This window comes from Onthophagus taurus, chromosome 2, assembly GCF_036711975.1.
Source record: "Onthophagus taurus isolate NC chromosome 2, IU_Otau_3.0, whole genome shotgun sequence".
Taxonomy (NCBI): Eukaryota; Metazoa; Arthropoda; class Insecta; order Coleoptera; family Scarabaeidae; genus Onthophagus; species Onthophagus taurus.
Window position 1 is genome coordinate 3,361,300 of NC_091967.1, and position 27,164 is coordinate 3,388,463.

Consider the following 27,164-nt stretch of genomic DNA (forward strand, 5'->3'; position numbering starts at 1 on the left):
TAAGAATTACAAAAGTTACAATTGAAAGATAATGAGATAATAATTTTCACTTTGTAAATAGCAAACTGAGGTATTAAAAGATTTAGTTTTGGGCGCCGATCGGTTATCAGCGTTTAGAAAACAATTTGTATCCGATTCTTTTCATTCACAACGAACATCGCCAGTCGTTAAACGTTTTTAAACCATGCTGGACGTTTTTATTTAAATTAAAAAAAGAGAAATGTTGTTAACAATCGCTGCTTTTCGACTTCGAGTTATACGAACCACAAAAGTTGTAAGAAAAGTTTTAATTTTTTATAAAAAAATCTTTTCATATCCGATTTTAATAATAAATTTAATTTAGGAACAAGCTGAAGCTTATAAACAACAAGCGGTACCTCAAACAATCCCAGCTTCAACGAGCATCCAAGTGCAAGGTTCCACGAGATTATCCCCGCAATCCAACAAATCAAAATTAACCAACTTAAGGAATCGTTCCCCAACTGGTCATTCCCCAGTTTCAAAGAATAGAAAACCGGTTCAAGTAACCGAAGTTGCAACAAGTCCCAAATCAAAAACATGGCGAGGAAGAGTGGCCAAACAGTTCCGGAAGATTCAAGGTGCAAGTTCGCCAACTTCCCCAACGGCTCCCGAAGGTTCCACGTTCGGCGTTTTATTGGAACACTGCCAACAGTCTGGTTATAACCAATTCGTGCCAAGACTTGTGGAAGCATGTACTGAAATAGTCGAGACGAAAGGTCTCGAAACGATCGGTATCTACCGAGTGCCAGGAAATAACGCCGCGGTTACCGCTTTAACGGAAGAAGCGAATAGATGCGACGAATTAACGCAAATTGATCCGAGATGGAACGACGTCCACGTCGTTAGCAGTTTATTAAAATCGTTCTTCCGAAAAATGCCCGACTCTCTACTTACAGCCAATTTGTATTCGAAGTTTATCGACGCAGATAAAATTGAAAATACAATAGCCCGATTGGAACAAATTAAAAAATTGATAAAAATGTTACCGCCACATCACTATCACACCTTGAAACATCTAATTTTACATTTAAAAAGGGTCGTGGAGAACAGCAATATGAATAAAATGGAAGCGAAAAATTTAGCGATCGTTTTTGGACCAACAATTGTTCGAGCAGCCGAAGAAAGCATGGAAACAATGGTTAACGATATGACACATCAATGCAAAATCGTTGAATCCCTATTAGTTTATGTAAGGAATTCAAGAAATTAAAAAAAAATAGAATTAATTAATTTTTTTGTTTAGGCTGATTGGTTCTTTAACGATATTAGCGTCGAAGAACTAAATTTATCCGCACCTATAGCGATGGCTGAGTCACAAGAGAACGATCAAATCAATACAAATTTACTTTTAGATAACATAAGCAAAGTAGAAGGTAAATTTTTTAAATTAAAAAGTTGTATATGTAATAAAATTAAATTTTTTTGTAGGTTTGAAAGAACAGAAAGAGAAAAAAGAATTTATAACATCATTAATATCGGCTGCACATAGAAAAGTAAAAAGAAAACCGGCAAAAAGTCACAGTAGTTCTCAAGATTCCAAAGAGGAAGGATCAACTCCGAACGGAATTAAAGAATTTACGGCGCAATCTTTTGATGTTACCGATTTCAAAGAGGTTCGTAAGTTTTACTTGATCGATTAAAAAATGATTAACGGGATAATTTGTTTATTAGAATACCATCGATTGCAAACAGAGCATACCAACAACTGTTACCGATTTGGAACAATCAACAAAACCGTGGTTTAACTATAAAACTGATAGGGAACAAGTTGAGCAGAGAATAAAAAATTTTATTCAAGAAACTGAAGCTAATCTTAGCGCATCAAGAAAACAACAAAACTCCGCATTAGGTGAGTTAATAAATATTTTGATTTTTGAATCTTTTTCTTTTAATCTTCCGGACAAATAAAACTAAAACTAACACTAAATTTAGAACTAGAAACATTTTAAGACGGTTATACCCGAATGTTCTTTGTTCTAACAAGAGAAGTGTCCCTCACCGATTTGATACAGCGATAGTACGGCTAAAAATAAGGTTTACGTATTTTTTTATACGTGCTAATAAAGCCCCTGGGGCGAGTTATATACAGGGTGATTTATTAGTATCCCAACGGACGATAGTTGCTAAACCGTTTGAGAAAGAAAAGAATGTTTTCTAGAAAAGTTGTTTGACTCATCACTTTCTATTACGTAAAATTATTGTCACAAAAACTTAAGAAAAAGCCTTTGATGTTTTATAAGCAACCTGTATAGTGTATCTAATATCTTTAGTATTCAAAGATATTATTATTATCTACCTACTGGCTTTGGCTATTATCTGACGTAGTTTCAAGAAAAAATTAGAAAAAATGTCGATTTTACATCGTTTTTAAAAAGATCCTGTAATGGGCACATTTTGGAAGAACAGTTGAATATCTCAGGAACTATGAACGCTGTGAAAAAGTAACATATACGGTTGTATAATAGTATATTAAAAAACAAGTTTCGTAAGACACGCTTGAAATGCACGAATTCAAGTTGATTTTTAATGAATGAGTGTTTTAAGTCTTATGAAACGTGTTTTTTATGTTATTTTTTGTAATTCGCGTTTTTATCCTTTTTTTTTAACAAAATTAAAATAAATTTTGACAATGTAGGGAAATAGGTATGTAGCAGTTGGTAACACTTGAAAATAGAAATTTGAATTGACAATTAGAAACTGTCAAAACACAAAATGTATTCACCTGACAAAAATGTTTCATGTATACCTCCTAATATAAGAGAAATTGCTCAGAGGTCAATGTCCTCATCATTGTGGACCTTGTGTTCAATGCTAAGAACGTGTTTAAACATCCATAGACAAAAATTGTCACATTGACAACTAGAAAAATTAATGACTCAATATTACCAACTTGAACTGGTTTCATAAAATGTTACTAAAATTTCATTACAACATCGGATGCTGTAAGGAGTCTCATTACAGACTCCGTATTGAGTTTGAGTACTGTTATAGCTTTTATTACCGTCGCGAATTACAAAAACAAATTTAGTTGTATTCATAATATGATAAAATATACAGGTGTTCCATTTAAACAAATTTACGGAGACTCCGCTACGCTTAACTGGAACACCTATATAAGTGAAAATAATTTTTTAAAAATATTTATTTTAAAATATTTTTTTGTTTTTCAAACAGTTTAATAACTATCGAGCGCCGGAATACTAATAACTCACCCTGTATATTCACTTATAGGCTGAAGACGAAAATAGCTATCGAAATGTGGTAAATGTAAACTGATATTCATTTTTAAAGAGCTTTTCATTGATATATCACACATATATCTGAGGGCTTCACGAGGTAAACTACCCCAACTTTTTTGGAATAATTTGAAAACTACCCTGTCGATTTTGGCGGCATTAAGGAGCCTTATAGTACGTTTAAAAATATTAATTACGTGTTTTTTCTCATTTGCCTCTGACCATCCCTTGCAAACTTACAGGGTATGATAGATAAACCCTCTCGTTAAGAATAATGTAATAAACTGAAGAAAACTATAAATTAGTTGCAAATTAAGATTCACGCAGTAAAATAAACCCTATACGACATTTAACTACCCTAGCCACCCCAAAGATTAATTTTATTTTGCTACGATGATTTTTTTATACGTTAAGTAGTACTTTTGAAAGAACTTACAAGGATTTTACATATATTTTCGCTAATAATTTTCATACTCCCACAGAAAAAGTTTTTTTATCCTTACTTTATTTAAATAAGACAAAAGTTAGGGTAATTATACAGGGTGATTCATTAGCTCTATGACAAACTTTGGCAGATGAAAGGTGATGCGATTCTAAGGAAAAAATGTTATATGAATATGGGTCCGATTCATTTTGGTTAAAGAGTTACAAGCCTTTGAAAATTTTCCACAGTTTGTCCGCCTTCAGCTTGAATGCACGCCTCACATCGACGAAGTAAAGATTCTATCACACGACGTATGATATTTGGATCATTCCGCATGCTATTAGCTGCATCTTGAATTCTGTCCAGTAGTTTCTGACGGGTAGTAATTTCTACATGGTACACAAGCTGCTTCATGTGTCCCCAGAAATAATAATCCAGCGGATTTAGATCTGGGGATCGTGGTGGCCAGACTACTGGACCTCCATTGCCAATCCATTTGTTTGGAAAATGTTCATGTAACCAAGCGATGACTTCTCTTCCTCGATGTGGTGGTGCACCATCGTGCTGATACCACATATTTTGAACGATGTTAAGTGGTACGTCGTCGATAAAATCGAAAAGGTTATGTCCCAAGAAATTTCTGTACATATTTGCATTTAAGCGTTCATTTATCACCCATACAGGTAGCAAAGAATTGTTAAAAATGCCACCCCAAACGTTTACACTAAACCGTTGCTGAAATCTTCCTGGTCTAATTGCATGTGGATTTTGCAAGGACCACACATGTTCGTTATGATAATTATTTATGTCGTCCCTAGTGAAACACGCTTCATCAGACCACAGAACTTGGGAAATGAAGTTATTATTTTGAGCATGTTGCTGAATAATCCAGTGGCAAATTCTAAGCGTTGCTCAGTATCTCCAGGATGTAATGCTTGAACATTTTGACGATGAAACGGATGTAACATGCTCGCTATACACCGAGTACTAATTGAAGGGTCGTCAAGTACTAAATCAATAACACGTTCTTCATTTTGTACATTCACATCATGGGGACGAACGGAATGTAGTGGAACGGGGTTACCTGTTTCTCTCAGTCTGCGAAATGATGCACTAAACACTGTATGGGCATGTTGATGTCTGTTTGGAAACCTACGAAGGTATTCTCTTGCTGCTTGCCGAGCGTTTCCGTTACAAAACCCGTATACAAAAATAATATATGCATATTCTTCAGTCGTAAATACATGCATTTTCGTTTTCGATCAAAACTCTGACAATTATAAACTTTGAAACACACAGAATAGAGTAAATTGAAATGTTTGCCATAAAGAACTCAGTTTTGTTATCACAGCCAACAATTTTTTATGTTACATTTTCATTTGCCTATTAAACTGTGTAAAATTTTCAAAGGCTTGTAACTCTTTAACCAAAATGAATCGGACCCATATTCATATAACATTTTTTCCTTAGAATCGCATCACCTTTCATCTGCCAAAGTTTGTCATAGAGCTAATGAATCATCCTGTATAAATATTTATTAATAATGAGTTAAAAAGTAACTGACAAAAGAATGGGTGACTATCACAAATAGACTACATTATTAATTTAATTTCTTTTTTTTTTGCTTCTTTTTATTCAATGTATTTTTGGCAATAATGAAAATCAATAATTAATAATAAAATCAATAATGTAATAATAAACACGTAATTAATATTTTTAAACGTACTATATAGATTCTTAATATCGCCAAAATCGAGACGGTAGTTTTTAAAATATTCCAAAAAATTAGGGGTAGGTTACCTCCTGAAGCTCTCAGATATATGTGTGATATATCAATGGAAAGCTCTTTAAAAATGAATATCAGTTTACCTGTATAGTGTATCTAATATCTTTAGTATTCAAAGATATTATTATCATCTACCTACTGGCTTTGGCTATTGTCTGACGTAGTTTCAAGAAAAAATTGGAAAAAATGTCGATTTTACATCGTTTTTAAAAAGATCCTGTAATGGGCACATTTTGGAAGAACAGTTGAATATCTCAGGAACTATGAACGCTGTGAAAAAGTAACATATACGGTGTTGTATAATAGTATATTAAAAAACAAGTTTTGTAAGACACGCTTGAAATGCACGAATTCAAGTTGATTTTTAATGAATGAGTGTTTTAAGTCTTATGAAACGTGTTTTTTATGCTATTTTTTGTAATTCGCGTTTTTATCCTTTTTTTTTAAGAAAATTAAAATTAATTTTGACAATGTAGGGAAATAGGTATGTAGCAGTTGGTAACACTTGAAAATAGAAATTTGAATTGACAATTAGAAACTGTCAAAACACAAAATGTATTCACCTGACAAAAATGTTTCATGTAGACATCCCAAAATAAGAGAAATTGCTCAGAGTTCAATGTCCTCATCATTGTGGACCTTGTGTTCGATGCTAAGAACGTGTTTAAACATCCATAGACAAAAATTGTCACATTGACAACTAGAAAAATTAATGACTCAATATCACCAACTTGAAATGGTTCCATAAAATGTTACTAAAATCTCATTACAACATCGGATGCTGTAAGGAGTCTCATTACAGCACCCGCTTGAGTACTGTTATAGTTTTTATTACCGTCGCGAATTACAAAAACAAATTTGTCCACGACTACCTTATAATATATACCTTATGAATGAGTTTTCTAAAACAAAATGGTAGTCATTTTTTCAAATAATTATTTGAAACGTTAAAAGTTCAAAAAACGTCAATTTAATTCAATTTTTTAGGAGTTTCTAAAAGTTTTTTCGTATGATTTAAGCATAAATTAATTAATTTTCGTAAAGAAAACGACGTTTTATAAAACTGACACTTAATTTTGACAAATTGTTGTGAAGTTGGTTACAGTTAGTAACATTGAATTTGTGTCACATTGACGTTTAACCTTTATTCAAAAATTTATTTAAAAAATAAATTTATGGAATCAATTTCAATAGTCGTGGACAAAGTATAGTATTCTACTTGCATATAATAATATAACTGGTGTGAAGTTATCCATAAATCCCAGCAATAAACTTAAAACATTAATAATTCCGTAACTAATACGATTTGGGTAACCAAATTTCACACAGAGGTCACTCTTACCCTCAAGAACAGCTTACCACCCCCATTTGGTAAAAAAAATTTGTTTCAACCCCCACCCCCGAAAAAGGGATGTTTTCGCCCTGATGGGCACCTTCGAATTAAACCAAATTCTACCACATAATAGAACACAGTTCTAAGTATTTTTATCAATTTTCAAAACACCGTAAGCCTTAACGGTTTTCGAGAAAAAAAATCATTCTTATAAACCGCGGATGGGACTTTAGGGGTGAATTTGACCCCGTTGGGCACCTCCAAAATTGATGAAATTTTAGGATGATTTAGAGGATGCCTTTAGCGATTTAAATCGACCATCCAAACACCGTAAGGTATAACGGTTTCCGAGAAAAAAAAATTGTTATTAGACACTATAGGTATACAGCGCGGCGCGGACTTTGGGGGTGAATTTGACCCCGTTGGGCACCTCCAAAATTGATGAAATTTTAGGATGATTTAGAGGATGCCTTTAGCGATTTAAATCGACCATCCAAACACCGTAAGGTATAACGGTTTCCGAGAAAAAAAAATTGTTATTAGACACTATAGGTATACAGCGCGGCGCGGACTTTGGGGGTGAATTTGACCCCGTTGGGCACCTCCAAAATTGATGAAATTTTAGGATGATTTAGAGGATGCTTTTAGCGATTTAAATCGACCATCCAAACACCGTAAGGTATAACGGTTTCCGAGAAAAAAAAATTGTTATTAGACACTATAGGTATACAGCGCGGCGCGGACTTTGGGGGTGAATTTGACCCCGTTGGGCACCTCCAAAATTGATGAAATTTTAGGATGATTTAGAGGACGCCTTTAGCGATTGAAATCAACCATCCAAACACCGTAATGTATTACGGTTTCCGAGAAAAAAAATCTGTTATTAGACACTATAGGTATACAGCGCGGCGCGGACTTTGGGGGTGAATTTGACCCCGTTGGGCACCTCCAAAATTGACGAAATTTTAGGATGATTTAGAGGATGCCTTTAGCGATTGAAATCAACCATCCAAACACCGTAATGTATTACGGTTTCCGAGAAAAAAAATCTGTTATTAGACACTATAGGTATACAGCGCGGCGCGGACTTTGGGGGTGAATTTGACCCCGTTGGGCACCTCCAAAATTGATGAAATTTTAGGATGATTTAGAGGATGCCTTTAGCGATTGAAATCAACCATCCAAACATCGTAATGTATTACGGTTTCCGAGAAAAAAAATCTGTTATTGGACACTATAGGTATACAGCGCGGCGCGGACTTTGGGGGTGAATTTGACCCCGTTGGGCACCTCCAAAATTGACGAAATTTTAGGATGATTTAGAGGATGCCTTTAGCGATTGAAATCAACCATCCAAACACCGTAATGTATTACGGTTTCCGAGAAAAAAAATCTGTTATTAGACACTATAGGTATACAGCGCGGCGCGGACTTTGGGGGTGAATTTGACCCCGTTGGGCACCTCCAAAATTGATGAAATTTTAGGATGATTTAGAGGATGCCTTTAGCGATTTAAATCGACCATCCAAACACCGTAAGGTATAACGGTTTCCGAGAAAAAAAAATTGTTATTAGACACTATAGGTATACAGCGCGGCGCGGACTTTGGGGGTGAATTTGACCCCGTTGGGCACCTCCAAAATTGATGAAATTTTAGGATGATTTAGAGGATGCTTTTAGCGATTTAAATCGACCATCCAAACACCGTAAGGTATAACGGTTTCCGAGAAAAAAAAATTGTTATTAGACACTATAGGTATACAGCGCGGCGCGGACTTTGGGGGTGAATTTGACCCCGTTGGGCACCTCCAAAATTGATGAAATTTTAGGATGATTTAGAGGACGCCTTTAGCGATTGAAATCAACCATCCAAACACCGTAATGTATTACGGTTTCCGAGAAAAAAAATCTGTTATTAGACACTATAGGTATACAGCGCGGCGCGGACTTTGGGGGTGAATTTGACCCCGTTGGGCACCTCCAAAATTGACGAAATTTTAGGATGATTTAGAGGATGCCTTTAGCGATTGAAATCAACCATCCAAACACCGTAATGTATTACGGTTTCCGAGAAAAAAAATCTGTTATTAGACACTATAGGTATACAGCGCGGCGCGGACTTTGGGGGTGAATTTGACCCCGTTGGGCACCTCCAAAATTGATGAAATTTTAGGATGATTTAGAGGATGCCTTTAGCGATTGAAATCAACCATCCAAACATCGTAATGTATTACGGTTTCCGAGAAAAAAAATCTGTTATTGGACACTATAGGTATACAGCGCGGCGCGGACTTTGGGGGTGAATTTGACCCCGTTGGGCACCTCCAAAATTGACGAAATTTTAGGATGATTTAGAGGATGCCTTTAGCGATTGAAATCAACCATCCAAACACCGTAATGTATTACGGTTTCCGAGAAAAAAAATCTGTTATTAGACACTATAGGTATACAGCGCGGCGCGGACTTTGGGGGTGAATTTGACCCCGTTGGGCACCTCCAAAATTGATGAAATTTTAGGATGATTTAGAGGATGCCTTTAGCGATTTAAATCGACCATCCAAACACCGTAAGGTATAACGGTTTCCGAGAAAAAAAAATTGTTATTAGACACTATAGGTATACAGCGCGGCGCGGACTTTGGGGGTGAATTTGACCCCGTTGGGCACCTCCAAAATTGATGAAATTTTAGGATGATTTAGAGGATGCTTTTAGCGATTTAAATCGACCATCCAAACACCGTAAGGTATAACGGTTTCCGAGAAAAAAAAATTGTTATTAGACACTATAGGTATACAGCGCGGCGCGGACTTTGGGGGTGAATTTGACCCCGTTGGGCACCTCCAAAATTGATGAAATTTTAGGATGATTTAGAGGACGCCTTTAGCGATTGAAATCAACCATCCAAACACCGTAATGTATTACGGTTTCCGAGAAAAAAAATCTGTTATTAGACACTATAGGTATACAGCGCGGCGCGGACTTTGGGGGTGAATTTGACCCCGTTGGGCACCTCCAAAATTGATGAAATTTTAGGATGATTTAGAGGATGCCTTTAGCGATTTAAATCGACCATCCAAACACCGTAAGGTATAACGGTTTCCGAGAAAAAAAAATTGTTATTAGACACTATAGGTATACAGCGCGGCGCGGACTTTGGGGGTGAATTTGACCCCGTTGGGCACCTCCAAAATTGATGAAATTTTAGGATGATTTAGAGGATGCTTTTAGCGATTTAAATCGACCATCCAAACACCGTAAGGTATAACGGTTTCCGAGAAAAAAAAATTGTTATTAGACACTATAGGTATACAGCGCGGCGCGGACTTTGGGGGTGAATTTGACCCCGTTGGGCACCTCCAAAATTGATGAAATTTTAGGATGATTTAGAGGACGCCTTTAGCGATTGAAATCAACCATCCAAACACCGTAATGTATTACGGTTTCCGAGAAAAAAAATCTGTTATTAGACACTATAGGTATACAGCGCGGCGCGGACTTTGGGGGTGAATTTGACCCCGTTGGGCACCTCCAAAATTGACGAAATTTTAGGATGATTTAGAGGATGCCTTTAGCGATTGAAATCAACCATCCAAACACCGTAATGTATTACGGTTTCCGAGAAAAAAAATCTGTTATTAGACACTATAGGTATACAGCGCGGCGCGGACTTTGGGGGTGAATTTGACCCCGTTGGGCACCTCCAAAATTGATGAAATTTTAGGATGATTTAGAGGATGCCTTTAGCGATTGAAATCCACCATCCAAACACCGTAATTTATTACGGTTTCCGAGAAAAAAAATCTGTTATTAGACACTATAGGTATACAGCGCGGCGCGGACTTTGGGGGTGAATTTGACCCCGTTGGGCACCTCCAAAATTGACGAAATTTTAGGATGATTTAGAGGATGCCTTTAGCGATTGAAATCAACCATCCAAACACCGTAATGTATTACGGTTTCCGAGAAAAAAAATCTGTTATTAGACACTATAGGTATACAGCGCGGCGCGGACTTTGGGGGTGAATTTGACCCCGTTGGGCACCTCCAAAATTGATGAAATTTTAGGATGATTTAGAGGATGCCTTTAGCGATTGAAATCAACCATCCAAACATCGTAATGTATTACGGTTTCCGAGAAAAAAAATCTGTTATTGGACACTATAGGTATACAGCGCGGCGCGGACTTTGGGGGTGAATTTGACCCCGTTGGGCACCTCCAAAATTGACGAAATTTTAGGATGATTTAGAGGATGCCTTTAGCGATTGAAATCAACCATCCAAACACCGTAATGTATTACGGTTTCCGAGAAAAAAAATCTGTTATTAGACACTATAGGTATACAGCGCGGCGCGGACTTTGGGGGTGAATTTGACCCCGTTGGGCACCTCCAAAATTGATGAAATTTTAGGATGATTTAGAGGATGCCTTTAGCGATTGAAATCCACCATCCAAACACCGTAATGTATTACGGTTTCCGAGAAAAAAAATCTGTTATTAGACACTATAGGTATACAGCGCGGCGCGGACTTTGGGGGTGAATTTGACCCCGTTGGGCACCTCCAAAATTGATGAAATTTTAGGATGATTTAGAGGATGCCTTTAGCGATTTAAATCGACCGTCAAGACACCGTAACCCTTAACGGCTTCAGAGAAAAAAATTTGTTATTAAATTGTACACGTATGTAGACCAGATAGCAGGTGCCTTTAGCGATTTTAATAGATTATGAAAACTGCGAAACTCTTAATATTTCATGGAAAAAATAAATTTTGTTAAGAAAGGCATTTTGTAGTTTTATGAGCTTTTAGTCGTTACTGACAAAGGGTAAGAACTCCGCCACGTGCAGTTACAAAAGGCGCAGGTATTAAGGAAAAAATATGTCCATATTTTTTGCATTATAAGTGCATTCCGGGAAAATAGTTGCCGACTTATTCGGCGTTGTTTTAGAGCGCCTTTGTTTTTTTTTAGATTTTGCCAGAAGGGTGAGGAGTAAACTTATAAATGTGCTTAAACTATTCTATTGGGGACGGAGATCACTAGTTGATATATTTTGCTGTAGTTCGCGCTTTATGGATATTTTATCGGTTCTTTTTAGAATCAATCTGCTTCGATATTTTCGTTAATATTTTTGTGTATATAATATATTGTGTATAAATAAGTTATTATATTTATATATAATATAAATTATAAATTACAAATATAGTTATATTTAATTAAATATATAATATATATATATTAATATTTGGCGAGGTAACGACGTCTTCATTTAGAAGCGCGAAGTTAATAAAGAAATAGTGATATTCAGAAACTTATTTTTGATGTTAATAAATGTACAGGGAATTCCTTTTTAACTTCTTTTCAGTAAAAAGGTCACTTAAGCAGGTACGTGGCTTACGAGTTAGTGCATTGTAAGTACACTTACACCGGCTTTGACCAATCATAGCCATCGATATTACTGTAACACAGGTAAGAACTTAATAATATATAAAGGTTCCTCAGCTATTGCAGAGATCAGTTGTTCTGCTTATCTCTTGTTAAAACCAGTGACCAGCGAAGATGCCGACGAAATTACTGTTTTTGGGCGATAGTAATTTTTGCCGAATGCTACGTACTATACAAAGTAAGTATTTGTTTTAACAGATATGAAGTTAATTCCTACTAATGGTATATATTTTTAGGACGACAATCAAAACGGACAAGCAACGGAAAATATTTCCTCGACTTAGCAGTAGGCGGTCAAACAATACTAAAACTTTTGCGGCGCGCAAAGTGTATTCCAAAAACATGTTCCCCTTGGTTTTGTGGAGATATTGTTGAACGACATATCGTTATAATGATAGGAACTAACGATATACTCCACAAAACATCACCATCCCAACTAAAGTCCCAATATTCTCACCTCTTCCGCTTCCTTCTTTCCTTAAATCCTAAAGGAATACAAATTTGCACAATTCCTCCCTGCAAAAACTTCGAGTCTGTGAACGTAAGATATTATAATTTCTATGTCATGCTATAAATAAATACTCTCTATGCCTTTATAGGAAATCAATCATTACATTCGACGGTTTTGTGCTGAAAAGCAAATCAATTGTACCGACATTGAAGCAATTGTTAACAGAAACATGATGGAAGGGTAACACAACGTGAAAATTTTTCTTTTCTTATGTGTTTAATACAAATTTCTACACAGGGATGGCATTCACTTAAATGAACAAGGATTGGAAGCGGTTTGGAACGCGGTAGCAACTAATTATAATAATATTCTCAATCCATTACACAATTTAATTATAAGTAAAACAGACCATTAATATAATAAATTTCATTCTTTATCAAAAGTTTTTTTTTCTATCAAAAATCCACTCTCCAAATCATCCTAAAATTTCAGACAATCTCGGAAACCGTAATACATTACGGTGTTTGGATGGTTGATTTCAATCGCTAAAGGCATCCTCTAAATCATCCTAAAATTTCGTCAATTTTGGAGGTGCCCAACGGGGTCAAATTCACCCCCAAAGTCCGCGCCGCGCTGTATACCGATAGTGTCTAATAACAGATTTTTTTTCTCGGAAACCGTAATACATTACGGTGTTTGGATGGTTGATTTCAATCGCTAAAGGCATCCTCTAAATCATCCTAAAATTTCGTCAATTTTGGAGGTGCCCAACGGGGTCAAATTCACCCCCAAAGTCCGCGCCGCGCTGTATACCTATAGTGTCTAATAACTAATTTTTTTTCTCCGAAACCGTAATACATTACGGTGTTTGGATGGTTGATTTCAATCGCTAAAGGCATCCTCTAAATCATCCTAAAATTTCGTCAATTTTGGAGGTGCCCAACGGGGTCAAATTCACCCCCAAAGTCCGCGCCGCGCTGTATACCGATAGTGTCTAATAACAGATTTTTTTTCTCGGAAACCGTAATACATTACGGTGTTTGGATGGTTGATTTCAATCGCTAAAGACATCCTCTAAATCATCCTAAAATTTCGTCAATTTTGGAGGTGCCCAACTGGGTCAAATTCACCCCCAAAGTCCGCGCCGCGCTGTATACCTATAGTGTCTAATGACACATTTTTTTTCTCCGAAACCGTAATACATTACGGTGTTTGGATGGTTGATTTCAATCGCTAAAGGCATCCTCTAAATCATCCTAAAATTTCGTCAATTTTGGAGGTGCCCAACGGGGTCAAATTCACCCCCAAAGTCCGCGCCGCGCAGTATACCTATAGTGTCTAATAACACATTTTTTTTCTCCGAAACCGTAATACATTACGGTGTTTGGATGGTTGATTTCAATCGCTAAAGGCATCCTCTAAATCATCCTAAAATTTCGTCAATTTTGGAGGTGCCCAACGGGGTCAAATTCACCCCCAAAATCCGCGCCCCGCTGTATACCTATTGTGTCTAATAACACATTTTTTTTCTCGGAAACAGTAATACATTACGGTGTTTGGATGGTTGATTTCAATCGCTAAAGGCATCCTCTAAATCATCCTAAAATTTCGTCAATTTTGGAGGTGCCCAACGGGGTCAAATTCACCCCCAAAGTCCGCGCCGCGCTGTATACCTATAGTGTCTAATAACACATTTTTTTTCTCCGAAACCGTAATACATTACGGTGTTTGGATGGTTGATTTCAATCGCTAAAGGCATCCTCTAAATCATCCTAAAATTTCGTCAATTTTGGAGGTGCCCAACGGGGTCAAATTCACCCCCAAAGTCCGCGCCGAGCTGTATACCGATAGTGTCTAATAACAGATTTTTTTTCTCGGAAACCGTAATACATTACGGTGTTTGGATGGTTGATTTCAATCGCTAAAGGCATCCTCTAAATCATCCTAAAATTTCGTCAATTTTGGAGGTGCCCAACTGGGTCAAATTCACCCCCAAAGTCCGCGCCGCGCTGTATACCTATAGTGTCTAATAACACATTTTTTTTCTCCGAAACCGTAATACATTACGGTGTTTGGATGGTTGATTTCAATCGCTAAAGGCATTCTCTAAATCATCCTAAAATTTCGTCAATTTTGGAGGTGCCCAACGGGGTCAAATTCACCCCTAAAGTCCCATCCGCGGTTTATAATACTGATTTTTTTTCTCGAAAACCGTTAGGGCTTACGGTGTTTTGAAAATTGATAAAAATACTTAGAAGTGTGTTCTATTATGTGGTAGAATTTCGTTTAATTCGAAGGTGCCCATCAGGGCGAAAACATCCCTTTTTCGGGGGTGAGGGTTGAAAAATTTTTTTTTTACCAAATGGGGGTGGTTAGCTGTTCTTGAGGGTAAGAGTGACCTGTGTGTGAAATTTGGTTACCCAAATCGTATTGGTTACGGAATTATTAATGTTTTAAGTTTATTGCTGGGATTTATGGATAACTTCACACCAGTAATAATATACTATTAGTTGTATTCATAATATGATAAAGTATACAGGGACGCTTAATATACGCTTAACTGGAACACCTGTATAAGTGAAAAAAATTTTTTAAAAATTAGTTTATGTAAGGATTTCATTAATGCAATTTATTACATTATTCTTAAGGAGAGAAGTTATCTATCATACTCCGTAAGTTTACAAGGGATGGTCACAGGCAAATGAGAAAAAACATGTAATTAATATTTTTAAACGTACTATATGGATACTTAATATCGCTAAAATCGAGACGGTAGTTTTTAAAATATTCCAAAAAATTAGGGTTAGTTTACCTCCTGAGGCCCTCAGATATATGTGTGATATATCAATGGAAAGCTCTTTAAAAATGAATATCAGTTTAAATTTACCACATTTCGATAGCTCATTTCGTAAATCTTATTTTTGGCCATACTATCGCTGTACCAAATTGCAACAAAATCGGTGAGGGACAGTGCCGACAGTTTTCCGATAGTTTTAGTTCAATAAAAATATAAAACAATCTAACGCTGAATAACAACTAAAATTAGAATCACTAGAACTAACACTAGACCTAGAAACATTTTGGTTTAGGTGTGCGTCTCTAAGACCGTTCTAAGCTTATATACTGTAAAATAAACCAGCTAAATCGTAATATTGCTTAACATCTAAAGCTTTATTCCTGCTTACCGCTTCATAATCACATAATTTTTCTTTCAATAGAACGACGAGCAACCGGTCCAATAAGTACATCTGCATCAAATGTAAGTCAACCATTAACTTTAACGAATAATCCTCATGAAAGAGTGATCACCAAGACGCACAGTGCTTCAAACGTCTTTTCGAGAACTACGAATAATAGTGATAATAGCAGGAACAGTTTAAACTCAACGGATAATTATAGAGTGCAATACCCGGTGAACTATAAATACAGTGATTACGGTGGTTATAATAGAAATAGTGATCAAATGTACGACAGGCGGAGACCACAAATTGACAATAACCCATCTTATCAAGTGTATAAGAGCAGCTTTAGCGACGTGAGCACCACTTCTTCGTCGTCGGAAGTGCGAAATTATAATAGTTCTCCAACCGGATATGGTATCAGAAAGGGAAACTCCGCGGAAAATATTAATATAGTCGATTTGAAGAGTAATGGGAATTTAAAAAAGATTAAATATGAAAATGAGGTAAAAATGTTGTCAAAATAAAACTTGAGATTATTAATATATATATATTTTTTTTATGTTTAGGTTGAGAGAAGTGGATCTTTAGATTCTTTAAATAAAATCGATGATGGTAAGTTTTTTATTGTATGCAGTGTTCGCAAAAAAGTCACTTTTTGGCGGACTCAATTTTTTTTACCCGCTGTAAATATTTCCAAGCTTAAATTATTTTATCACCTATTTTTAAACAATCCTTAAACTTCCCGAAAAATTAAAAAGTTAAAAATGTTATGGAATTATCTTAATGTGGTGATGGTAGGTTTTACGCCAATTGCACCCCCGAGAGGGTGGAGGCCGGTCCGGCCCCCCAGTATGCCCCAACGCCCCCCACGCACTCGTAGTAGTCTCTACCGTAAACAGATTTGATGACGAAGGTATTTTAAAAAGCAGCTGCGCTCTTTGCTACGTTAAAATAATAAAAAAAATTTAAATAAATAAACGCAGCTTTGCTCTCTAATTATCTTTAGTGTTTCATTCATAGCCTTTTTGCAACTAATAAAAAATAATTTTAAATAGTTTCAGCTTTGCATGTTTATTCATTAATTCAACCACGTTTGAACCTAAAAAATTATTTAATGAAATTCGAATCAATGTTTAACCCGGGAGGACGCGCGCCTCTGGCTCTCACGTTAAAACGCGCGTCGGGTATTTTTTACCCGATATTTGATTTTTATAAATATTTTGGGTATAAGTATAGATATTTGAGTCTTCTTTCGGGAAATAAAACAATGGATTGTGTAACTGAACTTATAAACTCTATTTGTGACATATTTAAAATAAATGAACATAAAATTGTACTCAATAAAACCAAATCAACACATGATGAGACTGAACAAAAAAAAAATAATAAAAAAATGATAAAATGACCTAGACATCCTCTTCTTCCAGTTCTTCATCTTCTTTCAGAACGGGGACAACCTTATTTGCGAAACAGCCTTGGCAAATTGGTATAGAATGTTCTCGGCATATGAGTTTATTACACGCACTACAGCATGTTTTAGTTTTTCTGTCTTTGCGGCCTGGGCAAACTTGACACCTTCCCGACAATACTTTCTGGCGCTTCGCTGGGAGAGATTCTTCCTGTTCATTTTGTGGAATTAAAAGCATTATCCTTGTTTTTATGTCACCGGGTAGCGAGACAATAGTGGACCTATACTGTAAATGTTCTCTTACTAGTTCTTTTGCCATGTTTTTTAAGAATACTCTTCGGGCAATTTGTTCCTGCTTGTTGCTTTTATAAACAATGTAAGCATTTATCGCCGCAATATTCAGAAAACCAAAAAATATAGTTAGTGGCCACCTTTGCGACCTCCTGGATACAGAATATAATCCACATAATTCATCGACAGTATCGACTCCACCCTTAGTCAAATTGTAGAACTCTATTATTTCAGGTTTTTGCTTTTCAGATTCACTGTTGATACAGTCATCGTGATGCATAGTTGAACCCACCAAAACTACTTTACCTTTCTTAGGGCAATATGAAACTACTGTTTTATTTTCCGAGAACGCAAATAAACTAGAATATTCAGACCGATTTTTTGGAGTGACAAATGCAGTTGGTACTTCCCTTTTATTTTTTCGGATGGTTCCAACACAGGTCAAGGGATGATTTTTCAAAAGATCATTCATTAGCTTTATACTCATAAACCAATTGTCCATTGTTATGTTTCGGCCAGTTTTTTCAATTGGTTTGATGAGTACAAGTTACATTTTGTAACTTGTACTCACCTTCCGGTTGCTTACCAGCATATATTTCAAAGTTGTTCGTATAGTATGTACGACTGTCAGTCAAAAGAAAAATTTTTATGCCATATCTTGCTGGCTTACTCTTTATGTACTGCCTAAACGAGCATCTTCCCCTAAAAGGTTCCAATTTTTCGTCTATTGTGGCATACTCACTAATAACATAGGAGCTTTGAATGTTGTTTTTAAATAATTCAGAGAGTTCACGTATGGGAGCCAGTTTGTCACTTTGTCGTCTGGTGTGCCTATCACGTATGTCATCAAAACGTAAAGAAGTGAGTAAAAATAAAAAGCGTTTTCGAGACATGACGGCTGGAAATATGTCCACACCAGATCCATCTTTTTCCCACAATTCCATTGTATTGAGTCTCCCAGACTTCAGTACCCCAGCGTAGTACAGCAAACCGAAAAGTGCTTTCATCTCTCGTTGGTCTGTAGGAGCGGCATCTCTCTCCCTAACAAATTTTCCTCGCGACAAATCTATGTATATGTTGGTATATCTGACAATATGATTTATCATATTATCAGAAATCATACAATTCCAACCTTCAAAAGGAGTAGTTGCATCCTTTGCTTTTCCTTTCGGTCCCGGTAGATGGGTCACTAAATTATGTGAGTCCTTACATTTATTGGTGGATGTTGTTTGGACCAACGTGTACCATCTTTCCCCAGATAAAAGTGAGAAGATGGAGCACCTGCCGAGCTTGATTCGTAAAAATCGCCTTCATCTTCTGATGGTTCGTCTGCGTCAGTGTCGGTAAGATGGTCGCTTACTGAAATGTGGTCAACTTCACTATCTGATTCAGTTGGTGGAATTTCATTGTCATCACTCTCCTCCTCCATTATTTTCCTTATTTCCTCTTCTAGATCTTTTTTAGTTAAAGGCCTTCTATCCACCCATTTACTGATATTTGATGGCCCTGGCTGAGAATCCATTATCTACTGCAATACTGATATGCCAATAAACTATAGTTACTTCATTTGTTATAATTTTAACTTACTGGAACTCGAACTGATAAAATTGAAATAATGCGACAACTGTTCAATAATAACCACAATTCACCAAAAACTAATAAAAGACACAAAACACAGAAATAAAATGGTAACAATTTAGTCACGTATCGACGCGCGCCGGGTAAAAAATGTCCACTTCGCATAAATCAGACCCTAGCACTGATCGAGAACGGTATAATAATATTGCCTGAGCATAGGTACTTCTGTTACACTCTACTTGAGAGGTATACAGGGGATTCCCCGATTTAATCGACATTTGGAGAATATACACATCATTTAATAAGCGCCGGGTATTTTCTACCCACGCGCGCGTCCTCTCGGGTTAATAACCTTATGAAACGCTTTTTGCTTTAAATATGGCTTCACAATAAATTCAGTGTTAGAGGTTTCTTCTTCGATCATCAATTTAAAATTAAAAGCTGTTTATATGTAATTAATTTTTTAAATAACTAAAAAATGCATAAGTTTTTTTAAAAAATGAAATATGATTTGTTTTTTTGCAGACGGTGATCTTTTAAAAACGATGACAAAAATTTATGACGAAAAGAAAAAAGAATTAACCGCGCCACTTTTATCAGAAATTGATCTTCCATTTGTAGACGAATCATCACCAGAAAAATCAGCAAAACCATCTTTAATTAACAAAGAGAACATTCCAGCATCTCCAAAACTTTACCGAGATCCCAGTTTGCATAAAAGTCAGTATTCATCCGGAAAACCCCCCTCCTCTTTAAGAAATAAAGAATTAAAAGAGACCATCGATAAAGATAAAGATGAAGATTCGACGATGATTCAAGACGAAAACATCCCCGATAACGAAAGAAACATTTCCAATCAAGATAAATTAAACATGGAATGTAATAAAAAAGTGATTAATTTTACATTAGCACCGGCAAGTGTAAAACTAAAACGTTCCGAATCGTTAAATAAACCGGATAGAACCGTTTCGCCATTAACAATTAAATTAAAACGTTCCGAAAGTTTAAACAAAGCGAGTGATCGATTGAAAAGATCGGATAGTTTGACGAAAAACGAAAAAACCGAAAGCAACATAAGTAAAAGGAGGGAATTTGCTTCGTCGAATACGCGCCGTTCAAACAAAGAATTCACAAAGTTGAAACGAAAAAATGGAATGCCTGAGAGATCGATTAAACGAAGACATACAGTGGGTGGAACTAAAGATCCTGATAAAGTCACTTGGTTAGATAACAGAAATCATAAAGAAGATACGAACACAAACGACTCAAAAAATGAAAATAAATCTTCATTACGTACTAGTTCCCCCGATTTGAGCACGTCGAGAAAAGAGCGTTTATTTTTACAATTTAATTTTGAGATAGCCCAAGAAGATATGGTCGCTGCGTTTAAGCAGCACTTCATTAGAGCTAGACCACAAAGTTTTCCAGAAACATCTGTCTATAAAGTTCCATTAGAATCTCACGTATGAACTAAATGAAAAGAAAAAAATCTTAAAAATTTATTCTTAAGGATTAATTACTTAAATCGATTATTTTATTTTTGAGATTTTTTTTTTTTAAATGGCACAATAAATTCTATTTATTATTAAAATAAAATAATAAAAGCAATACATATTCTAAAAGAAAATTACTAAGATCAAAGTGAAGAATGATCGTGCCTTAAAGATTTTTTAAGATGTATATGTTTTTATACGCGAGGAAATTTATTGAGAAATGAAATATCGAAAAATGAGATATTGAGTCGTGTGTGCAATAAGTAATAGATTTTTTTGCATTTGTTTATATTTTTATTTTAACTCATTGAGTGCTTTTAAAAGAAATACTTTTTTTAATCATAATAAAAGTGTATGGAAGATTAATTTGGTTTTTAAAAACGAATGTGGTTTGTTCAATAAAACATATTCATCAATTATGTTTAAGATGGTAAAAATTATCTTTCTGATAACAATTATAACAAAGATTTTATTGAACATACAATATAATTATAAATATTTTGTGCTCTTGGTAGCTTTAGATAAAGAAATAAATTATGTATATCTAAAAAAAGAAATAATTAATAATTTTTAATTGTACAAAAAAGACATGGTAAATATTATATATATTTTTCTCTTATTAGTGATAATCGAAAAAAAGTATCCCCTCCCACAAATTGTAATTAATTAAAACTTTAATAATTATTATTAATATTTGTTTCGTTTTTATTTTGCATTTTACGGTTTAAGTTGTATTTATTAATCGCTTATTCACTTCTTCACAAGTGTATTTTTTTTCTATTTGTTTTTTTTGTGATTTATAAAGGAATATTCCAGGTTATTAAGCAATTTACTTTTGTGATAATTCTATCGATATGTTATAGAAATTATTAATTATTATGTATATATTTATGTACTCTACGAGTTCTAGAAAGAATAAAAAAAATTGTACGATTTTTCGAAAAGTTTTAAGAAAAAGGTATCAAGCGTTAAATTAAATTATAACTTTTGAATTTCTTCTTGCAGTATTATTAATACTTGAAAAATACTGTGCCAAAAAAAATCTTAACTGGAGTATATTTTTTGCACACAATTTCTGTAAAAGCGCGTTTTATCCAATTTACCCTTTTTTTGTAAAAGCTTAAGTGGAAGTGGATTGTGTAAATAAATTAATTACAATAAATCTGAAAAAGCTTTGTAATTTTCGATGGTATTTTTTGATTGATGACGGTGATTATTTCTTAGGCTGTTCGTGTCTTGCCTGTTATTGTTTTTTTTTATAGTTTTAAGTACAAAATGTATATGTTGTTTTTTTTTCTTTGTGAAAACTGTAAATATACATAGAAATTAATTCTGCACTGAATAAATTGTCGAACATTTTTATTCTTTTATTTTAAAGCTAATATACATAAAATAACGAATTGAATGATTTTATTTGATTAAGCCTTAGTTGCTTGCGGTCGAGACTCAGTAATTGGTTCTAATTGTATTGTTGCTCTTAATTTTCTTAAAATAAAACAAATTTATTACAACTCAATAACCGCTAGTATTGTTGGGAAAATTTCAAGAATCATCACAGCAAAATATACAAAAATGTAAAGAAATAAAGAAAAATAAGGTTTCACAACTTTACTTATTATATGAATATATTATGTAATGTTAATTTTTATTAATTGTTTTTCTTTAGATTGATGACAACTATTTAGAAAGGTATATTTTTGCATATTTCGAAAAAAAAGCTTGCATAGTTATTATATTACAATTTGACTGTATAAAAATAATAAAAGTCTAGTATTAGTATTAGATATCTTATGCTAACTAGCGCTACCTAGCACTGTCACTAGAACTAACATTAGATCTAGAACTAGAAACTTTTCTACATTCTAGTTCTAGGTCTTGTGTTAGTTCTAGTGCAAAACTAGAAGTAACACTAGACCTAGAACTAGAAACATTCGGATTTAGCCCCACGTCTTTCAAGACGGCTAAACCCGAATGATGCTAGTTCTAGATCTTGTGTTAGTTTTAGTGATAGTGCTAGTGTAAAACTAGAACTAACATTAGACCTAGAATTAGAAAGTATCGGGTTTAGCCGTGCGTCTTCAGACTCTTATGTTCAGTCTTCTGGTAGATCCGAATGTAGAGCATCAGGCATAGATTTTAAGTTATGTTTATGTTATTATTAACTATGTTATGCATAGTTTATAGATGGTAAACAACGACATTTTAGTCGTTGTGCGTCAAAAACCTAAGAAACATTTGTATTTCACCCAAAATATGCGTTTTAACCAAATGTGCTGCGAAAAAAATACAGGGTGTGTCAAATGTCTGGAATAACTTCGCCATTGGTGGTTTTAAAGAAAAATGTTCCAACTACAAGTTTCTTTATTAATCATGGCGCATTTTTTGGCGATATTTGCTTGTTTGTATCGTTTTTTGTTTCGTTGCTATGGCAACCAACATTGTTATTTTAAATGGGATGCATATGTCTTTTTTGCATACTTTGATAGAGGATAAATCGCTCTATGCGATGAACATATCAAATCATATAGTTTTATAAGAAAAAAAGCGTTTTCTAAAGATATTATCAGCAAATTACAATCAAAGTAGGCGCCGAAATAACTCCGTTGACACCTTTAAATATCAAAAAAGTGACAGTTTCAACAATTATGAATAATTAATAATGTATAGGATACTGTGGATTGTGTATCCAGGTAAATATTATTGAATAGTGTACGGTGTGGTAATATTTGGATTCTTTGTTCGCTTAATTGCACCATATATGTTTAAACTGTCAATTTTTTGACATTTAAAGCTGTCAACTCGTTTTTTCTCGGCTTTTTTCTTATACAACCGTATAATTTGATATGTTCATCGCGTAGAGGGATTTATCTTCTATCAAAATATGCAAAAAAAAACTTATGCATCCCATTTAAAAAAAACAATGTTGGTTGCCATAGCAACGAAACAAAAACAATGTAACAAGCGAATAAAACAAAAAATAAAACATTTTTCTTTAAAACCACAAATGGCGAAGTTATTGGCTATATTCCAGACATTTGACACATCCTGTATAGTTAGCACGGTCGATGACGTCAAAAAAGTGACGTCACGTTGAAACTTTAAAGTGATTTTTAGGTAAGTTTTACACTTTTTTTTATTTATAACGGCTTACTTGAGAGAAATTGATTTTTAAGCCACATGATGATTCTTGAATTGTTGTACAAAATGTACATTTTATTAAAATTAGTTAAATATAAATGAAAACGTTCTGAAAGTTTAACCTTTTGTGTCCCGACGGTACTTTAAAGTACCGGTAATTTTAAACACTCATTTTAAACTGTAGTTATCTATTCGGCGCATTTAGAGCTGTCTGTACTTTCTACTATACAAGTGTATACAAGAAATAATCTGTATAAAAAACGTCGTAATCCGCACTGCAGGATTTTTAGGTACACTTTAAACTTATTCATCCAGATGTGAGGTTAGAAGTTTAGTGAAAAGTGGTGCTGTTGAATTTTGTTGTTCAAGAAGGTATGTATTTCTTTGATAAATGGTTATTAGGTGTGATTATTACAGATCATTTTAAAAAGAAAACATTGAGCTTAAATTGAAAATAAGTCTCATTCCTTAATTTCAATAAACATGGTTTCTAAGAATTTTTAAATTAGCATCTTTTTTGACTCTTTTAAATGTAAGTGTTGTTTCAATATTTTTTTTCTTAATATTTTTCCAATCCAACCCAACAATTATTATACATCATTTTGAAGAGAAAACTTTGAGCTTTAATTTAAAATAAGTTTCATTCCTTAACTTCAATAAATACAGCTTCCAGGAATTTTTAAAATAGCATCTTTTTTGACACTCTTAGGTTATACGAAAATGTAAGTTTTATTTCAACTTTTTTTTTCTCTATATTTTTCCAATCCAACCCAACAATTATTATACATCATTTTAAAGAGAAATCTTTGAGCTTTAATTTAAAATAAGTTTCATTCCTTAATTTCAATAAATACGGTTTACAGGAATTTTTAAATTAGCATCTTTTTAACATTTTTAGGTTATTCGAAAATGTAAGTTTTGTCTCAAAATTTTTTTTCTCTATATTTTTCCAATCCAACCCAACAATTATTATACATCATTTTCAAGAGAAAGCTTTGAGCTTTAATTTAAAATAAGTTTCATTCCTTAATTTCAATAAATACGGCTTTCAGAAATTTTTAAATTAGCGTCTTTTTTGACACTTTTAGGTTATACGAAAATGTAAGTTTTATTTCAACATTTTTTTTCTCTATATTTTTCCAATCCAACCCAACAATTATTATATATCATTTTAAAGAGAAAGCTTTGAGCTTTATTTTAAAATAAGTTTTATTCCTTAATTTCAATAAAAATGGCTTCCAGGAATTTTTAAACTAGCATCTTTTTTGGCACTTTTAGGTTATACGAAAATGTTAGTTTTGTTTCAACATGTTTTTTGTCAATATTTTTCCAATCCAACCTAACAATTATTATACATCATTTTAAAAAGAAAGCTTTGAGCTTTAATTTAAAATAAGTCTCATTCTTTAATTTCAATAGATACGGCTTCCAGGAATTTTTAAATTAACATCTTTTTTGACACTTTTAGGTTATACGAAAATGTTAGTTTTAACTCAATACTCTTTTTCTCAATATTTTTCCAATCCAACCTAACAATTATTATACATAATTTTAAAGAGAAAGCTTTGATCTTTAATATAGAATAAGTCTCATTCCTTAATTTCAATAAATACGGCTTCCAGGAATTTTTAAATTAGCATCTTTTTTGGCACTCTTAGGTTATACGAAAATGTAAGTTTTGTTTCAACATGTTTTTTGTCAATATTTTTCCAATCCAACCTAACAATTATTATACATCATTTTAAAAAGAAAGCTTTGAGCTTTAATTTAAAATAAGTCTCATCTTTAATTTCAATAGATACGGCTTCCAGGAATTTTTAAATTAACATCTTTTTTGACACTTTTAGGTTATACGAAAATGTTAGTTTTAACTCAATACTCTTTTTCTCAATATTTTTTTAATTCAACCCATCGATTGTTATACATCGATTTAAACAGAAAGCTTCAAGTTTCAATTTAAAATAAGTTTTATTTCTTAATTTCAATAAACACGGTCGAACACGGTTTCCAGGAATTTTTGAATTAGCATATTTTTTGACACTTAGACTATGCGAAAATAGGGGGATTGCATATTTTGCTAAAATTTTATTCCAAAGGCCTTTACTGAGTGTATTTTGATAGCGTTTTAATTCTGTCTGATTCTGTCACAAAGTTTCAAAATGTTTGACTTCTTGGGACACAAAGGGTTAAACAAAACGAGTAATATAATCAATTAAAATGATTCACAATAGAAAGTAACAAATTGAAATCTTCATTGCATTCCTGAGAGGTTTTGAGCACAATGAAAAAACACCATTTATTTTTACAATTTAATGTTCAGATAGCTCAAAAAGATAGTCTCCATGCAAAATGAATACATTATTTTGTTTCTTTTATTTTAAATCTAATATTATCCATAAAATTAATACATAAATAATATTTTTTTAATTATAAAGGACGTTTTCTTTTCTTCTATAAATTATTTCACTTTTTCTTAATAATTTTACAAGCCCATTCCATCCCTTCTTTAACTCCACTTCCCTTTGTGGCCACACAAGATTGTATTTGCCAAGCTCGATCTTTAATAGTTGGTAATCCAAGAGCTTGTGCTAAATCCGAGGCTGGCAAAGAATTTGGTAAATCTTGTTTATTTGCATAAACGAGTAAAGGCACATCTTGTAATTTCTCATCACTTAATAACTCATATAGCTCAATTCCAGTTTCTTCTAATCTTGGTTTATCAGATGAATCGACAACATAAATCTAAAAAAAATTACAATTTGTAAATCTTGTTTAAAGATCTAGATTTATTTACTAAAATGTCAGTATTTTCAAAATAATTTTTCCAATAAGGTCGAATTTTCCTCTGCCCACCAATATCCCACACATTAAGCTTAAATCCATCAGAAATAACCGATTTTATATTAAACCCAGCTGTTGGTGTTATATGGCTAATATCTTCAGATGCTAAAGTTTTTAAAATCGTTGTTTTACCAGCATTATCTAATCCAAGTAATAATAATCGAAGTTCTTTCTCAGGAGTTGCTCTTAATTTTCTTAAAATTGCTAATAAACCCTAAAAATATCGTTTAAATCGTTCACCATAACCTAAATATTATTTTTAATTTTAAAGTTGGTTGCACTGATGTTACCATGACAACTCAATGTTTCACAACAAATCTGTCAGGTTATGTACATTTTTTCATAAAATCATAAAATTAATCGAATATCGACAAATATTTAACGATTTTAAACCAAAAAAATCATCTACTTACCATAATTTTAAATTGGAGTGTTCTTAATTATTAATTAATTTGTGTTATAATGAAGATATTATAATTGTTTCGACACCCAAAGTAGTCACTGTCAAGGAAAACTTTTGTGTACATCGACTTATTAAATC

At 33.9% G+C, this 27,164-nt stretch overlaps 3 protein-coding genes across 17 annotated transcripts in view; 2 read left to right on the forward strand and 1 right to left on the reverse strand.

The window, feature by feature from the left end:
* Window positions 1-22,002, forward strand: part of LOC111415120 (Rho GTPase activating protein at 19D) — a 177,934-nt gene extending 155,932 nt beyond the window's left edge. For 13 of the 15 annotated variants that reach the window (XM_023046629.2, XM_023046633.2, XM_071193892.1 and 10 more), the window contains 7 exons: window positions 344-1,210; window positions 1,265-1,394; window positions 1,450-1,634; window positions 1,693-1,870; window positions 15,911-16,377; window positions 16,441-16,486; window positions 19,677-22,002. In XM_023046629.2, coding sequence (XP_022902397.1) covers window positions 344-1,210; window positions 1,265-1,394; window positions 1,450-1,634; window positions 1,693-1,870; window positions 15,911-16,377; window positions 16,441-16,486; window positions 19,677-20,620 — 2,817 coding nt within the window. In that variant the 3' untranslated portion in view covers window positions 20,621-22,002. Of the gene's footprint in view, window positions 1-343; window positions 1,211-1,264; window positions 1,395-1,449; window positions 1,635-1,692; window positions 1,871-15,910; window positions 16,378-16,440; window positions 16,487-16,672; window positions 16,788-19,676 lie in introns of all 15 variants that reach the window. The other 2 variants (XM_023046639.2, XM_071193893.1) reach the window with 2 other exon arrangements.
* Window positions 11,339-13,134, forward strand: LOC111416780 (uncharacterized). Its single transcript, XM_023048880.2, has 4 exons — window positions 11,339-12,419; window positions 12,478-12,782; window positions 12,841-12,932; window positions 12,990-13,134. Exons 1-4 carry the CDS (start codon window positions 12,356-12,358, stop codon window positions 13,105-13,107), a joined length of 579 nt encoding a protein of 192 aa, XP_022904648.1. The 5' UTR covers window positions 11,339-12,355; the 3' UTR covers window positions 13,108-13,134.
* Window positions 22,003-26,077: 4,075 nt separating the features above from the next.
* On the reverse strand, window positions 26,078-27,121 carry LOC111415149 (ADP-ribosylation factor-like protein 3). The gene is made up of 3 exons (XM_023046691.2): window positions 27,037-27,121; window positions 26,577-26,837; window positions 26,078-26,524 (listed from the first exon to the last, which is right to left on the reverse strand). Exons 1-3 carry the CDS (start codon window positions 27,037-27,039, stop codon window positions 26,246-26,248), a joined length of 543 nt encoding a protein of 180 aa, XP_022902459.1. The 5' UTR covers window positions 27,040-27,121; the 3' UTR covers window positions 26,078-26,245.
* Window positions 27,122-27,164: the final 43 nt, after the last annotated feature.

Excerpts from the sequence above, each read along its gene's own strand:
- LOC111415149 (XM_023046691.2), bottom strand. Across the intron at positions 26,525-26,576 it reads TTGAAAATACTGACATTTTA|ATTTATGTTGTCGATTCATC; the intron begins GTAAATAAATCT and ends AATTTTTTTTAG.
- LOC111416780 (XM_023048880.2), top strand. The coding sequence starts at position 12,356 with ATGCCGACGAAATTACTGTTTTTGGGCGATAGTAATTTTTGCCGAATG. Across the intron at positions 12,420-12,477 it reads AATGCTACGTACTATACAAA|GACGACAATCAAAACGGACA; the intron begins GTAAGTATTTGT and ends ATATATTTTTAG. Across the intron at positions 12,783-12,840 it reads AAAACTTCGAGTCTGTGAAC|GAAATCAATCATTACATTCG; the intron begins GTAAGATATTAT and ends ATGCCTTTATAG.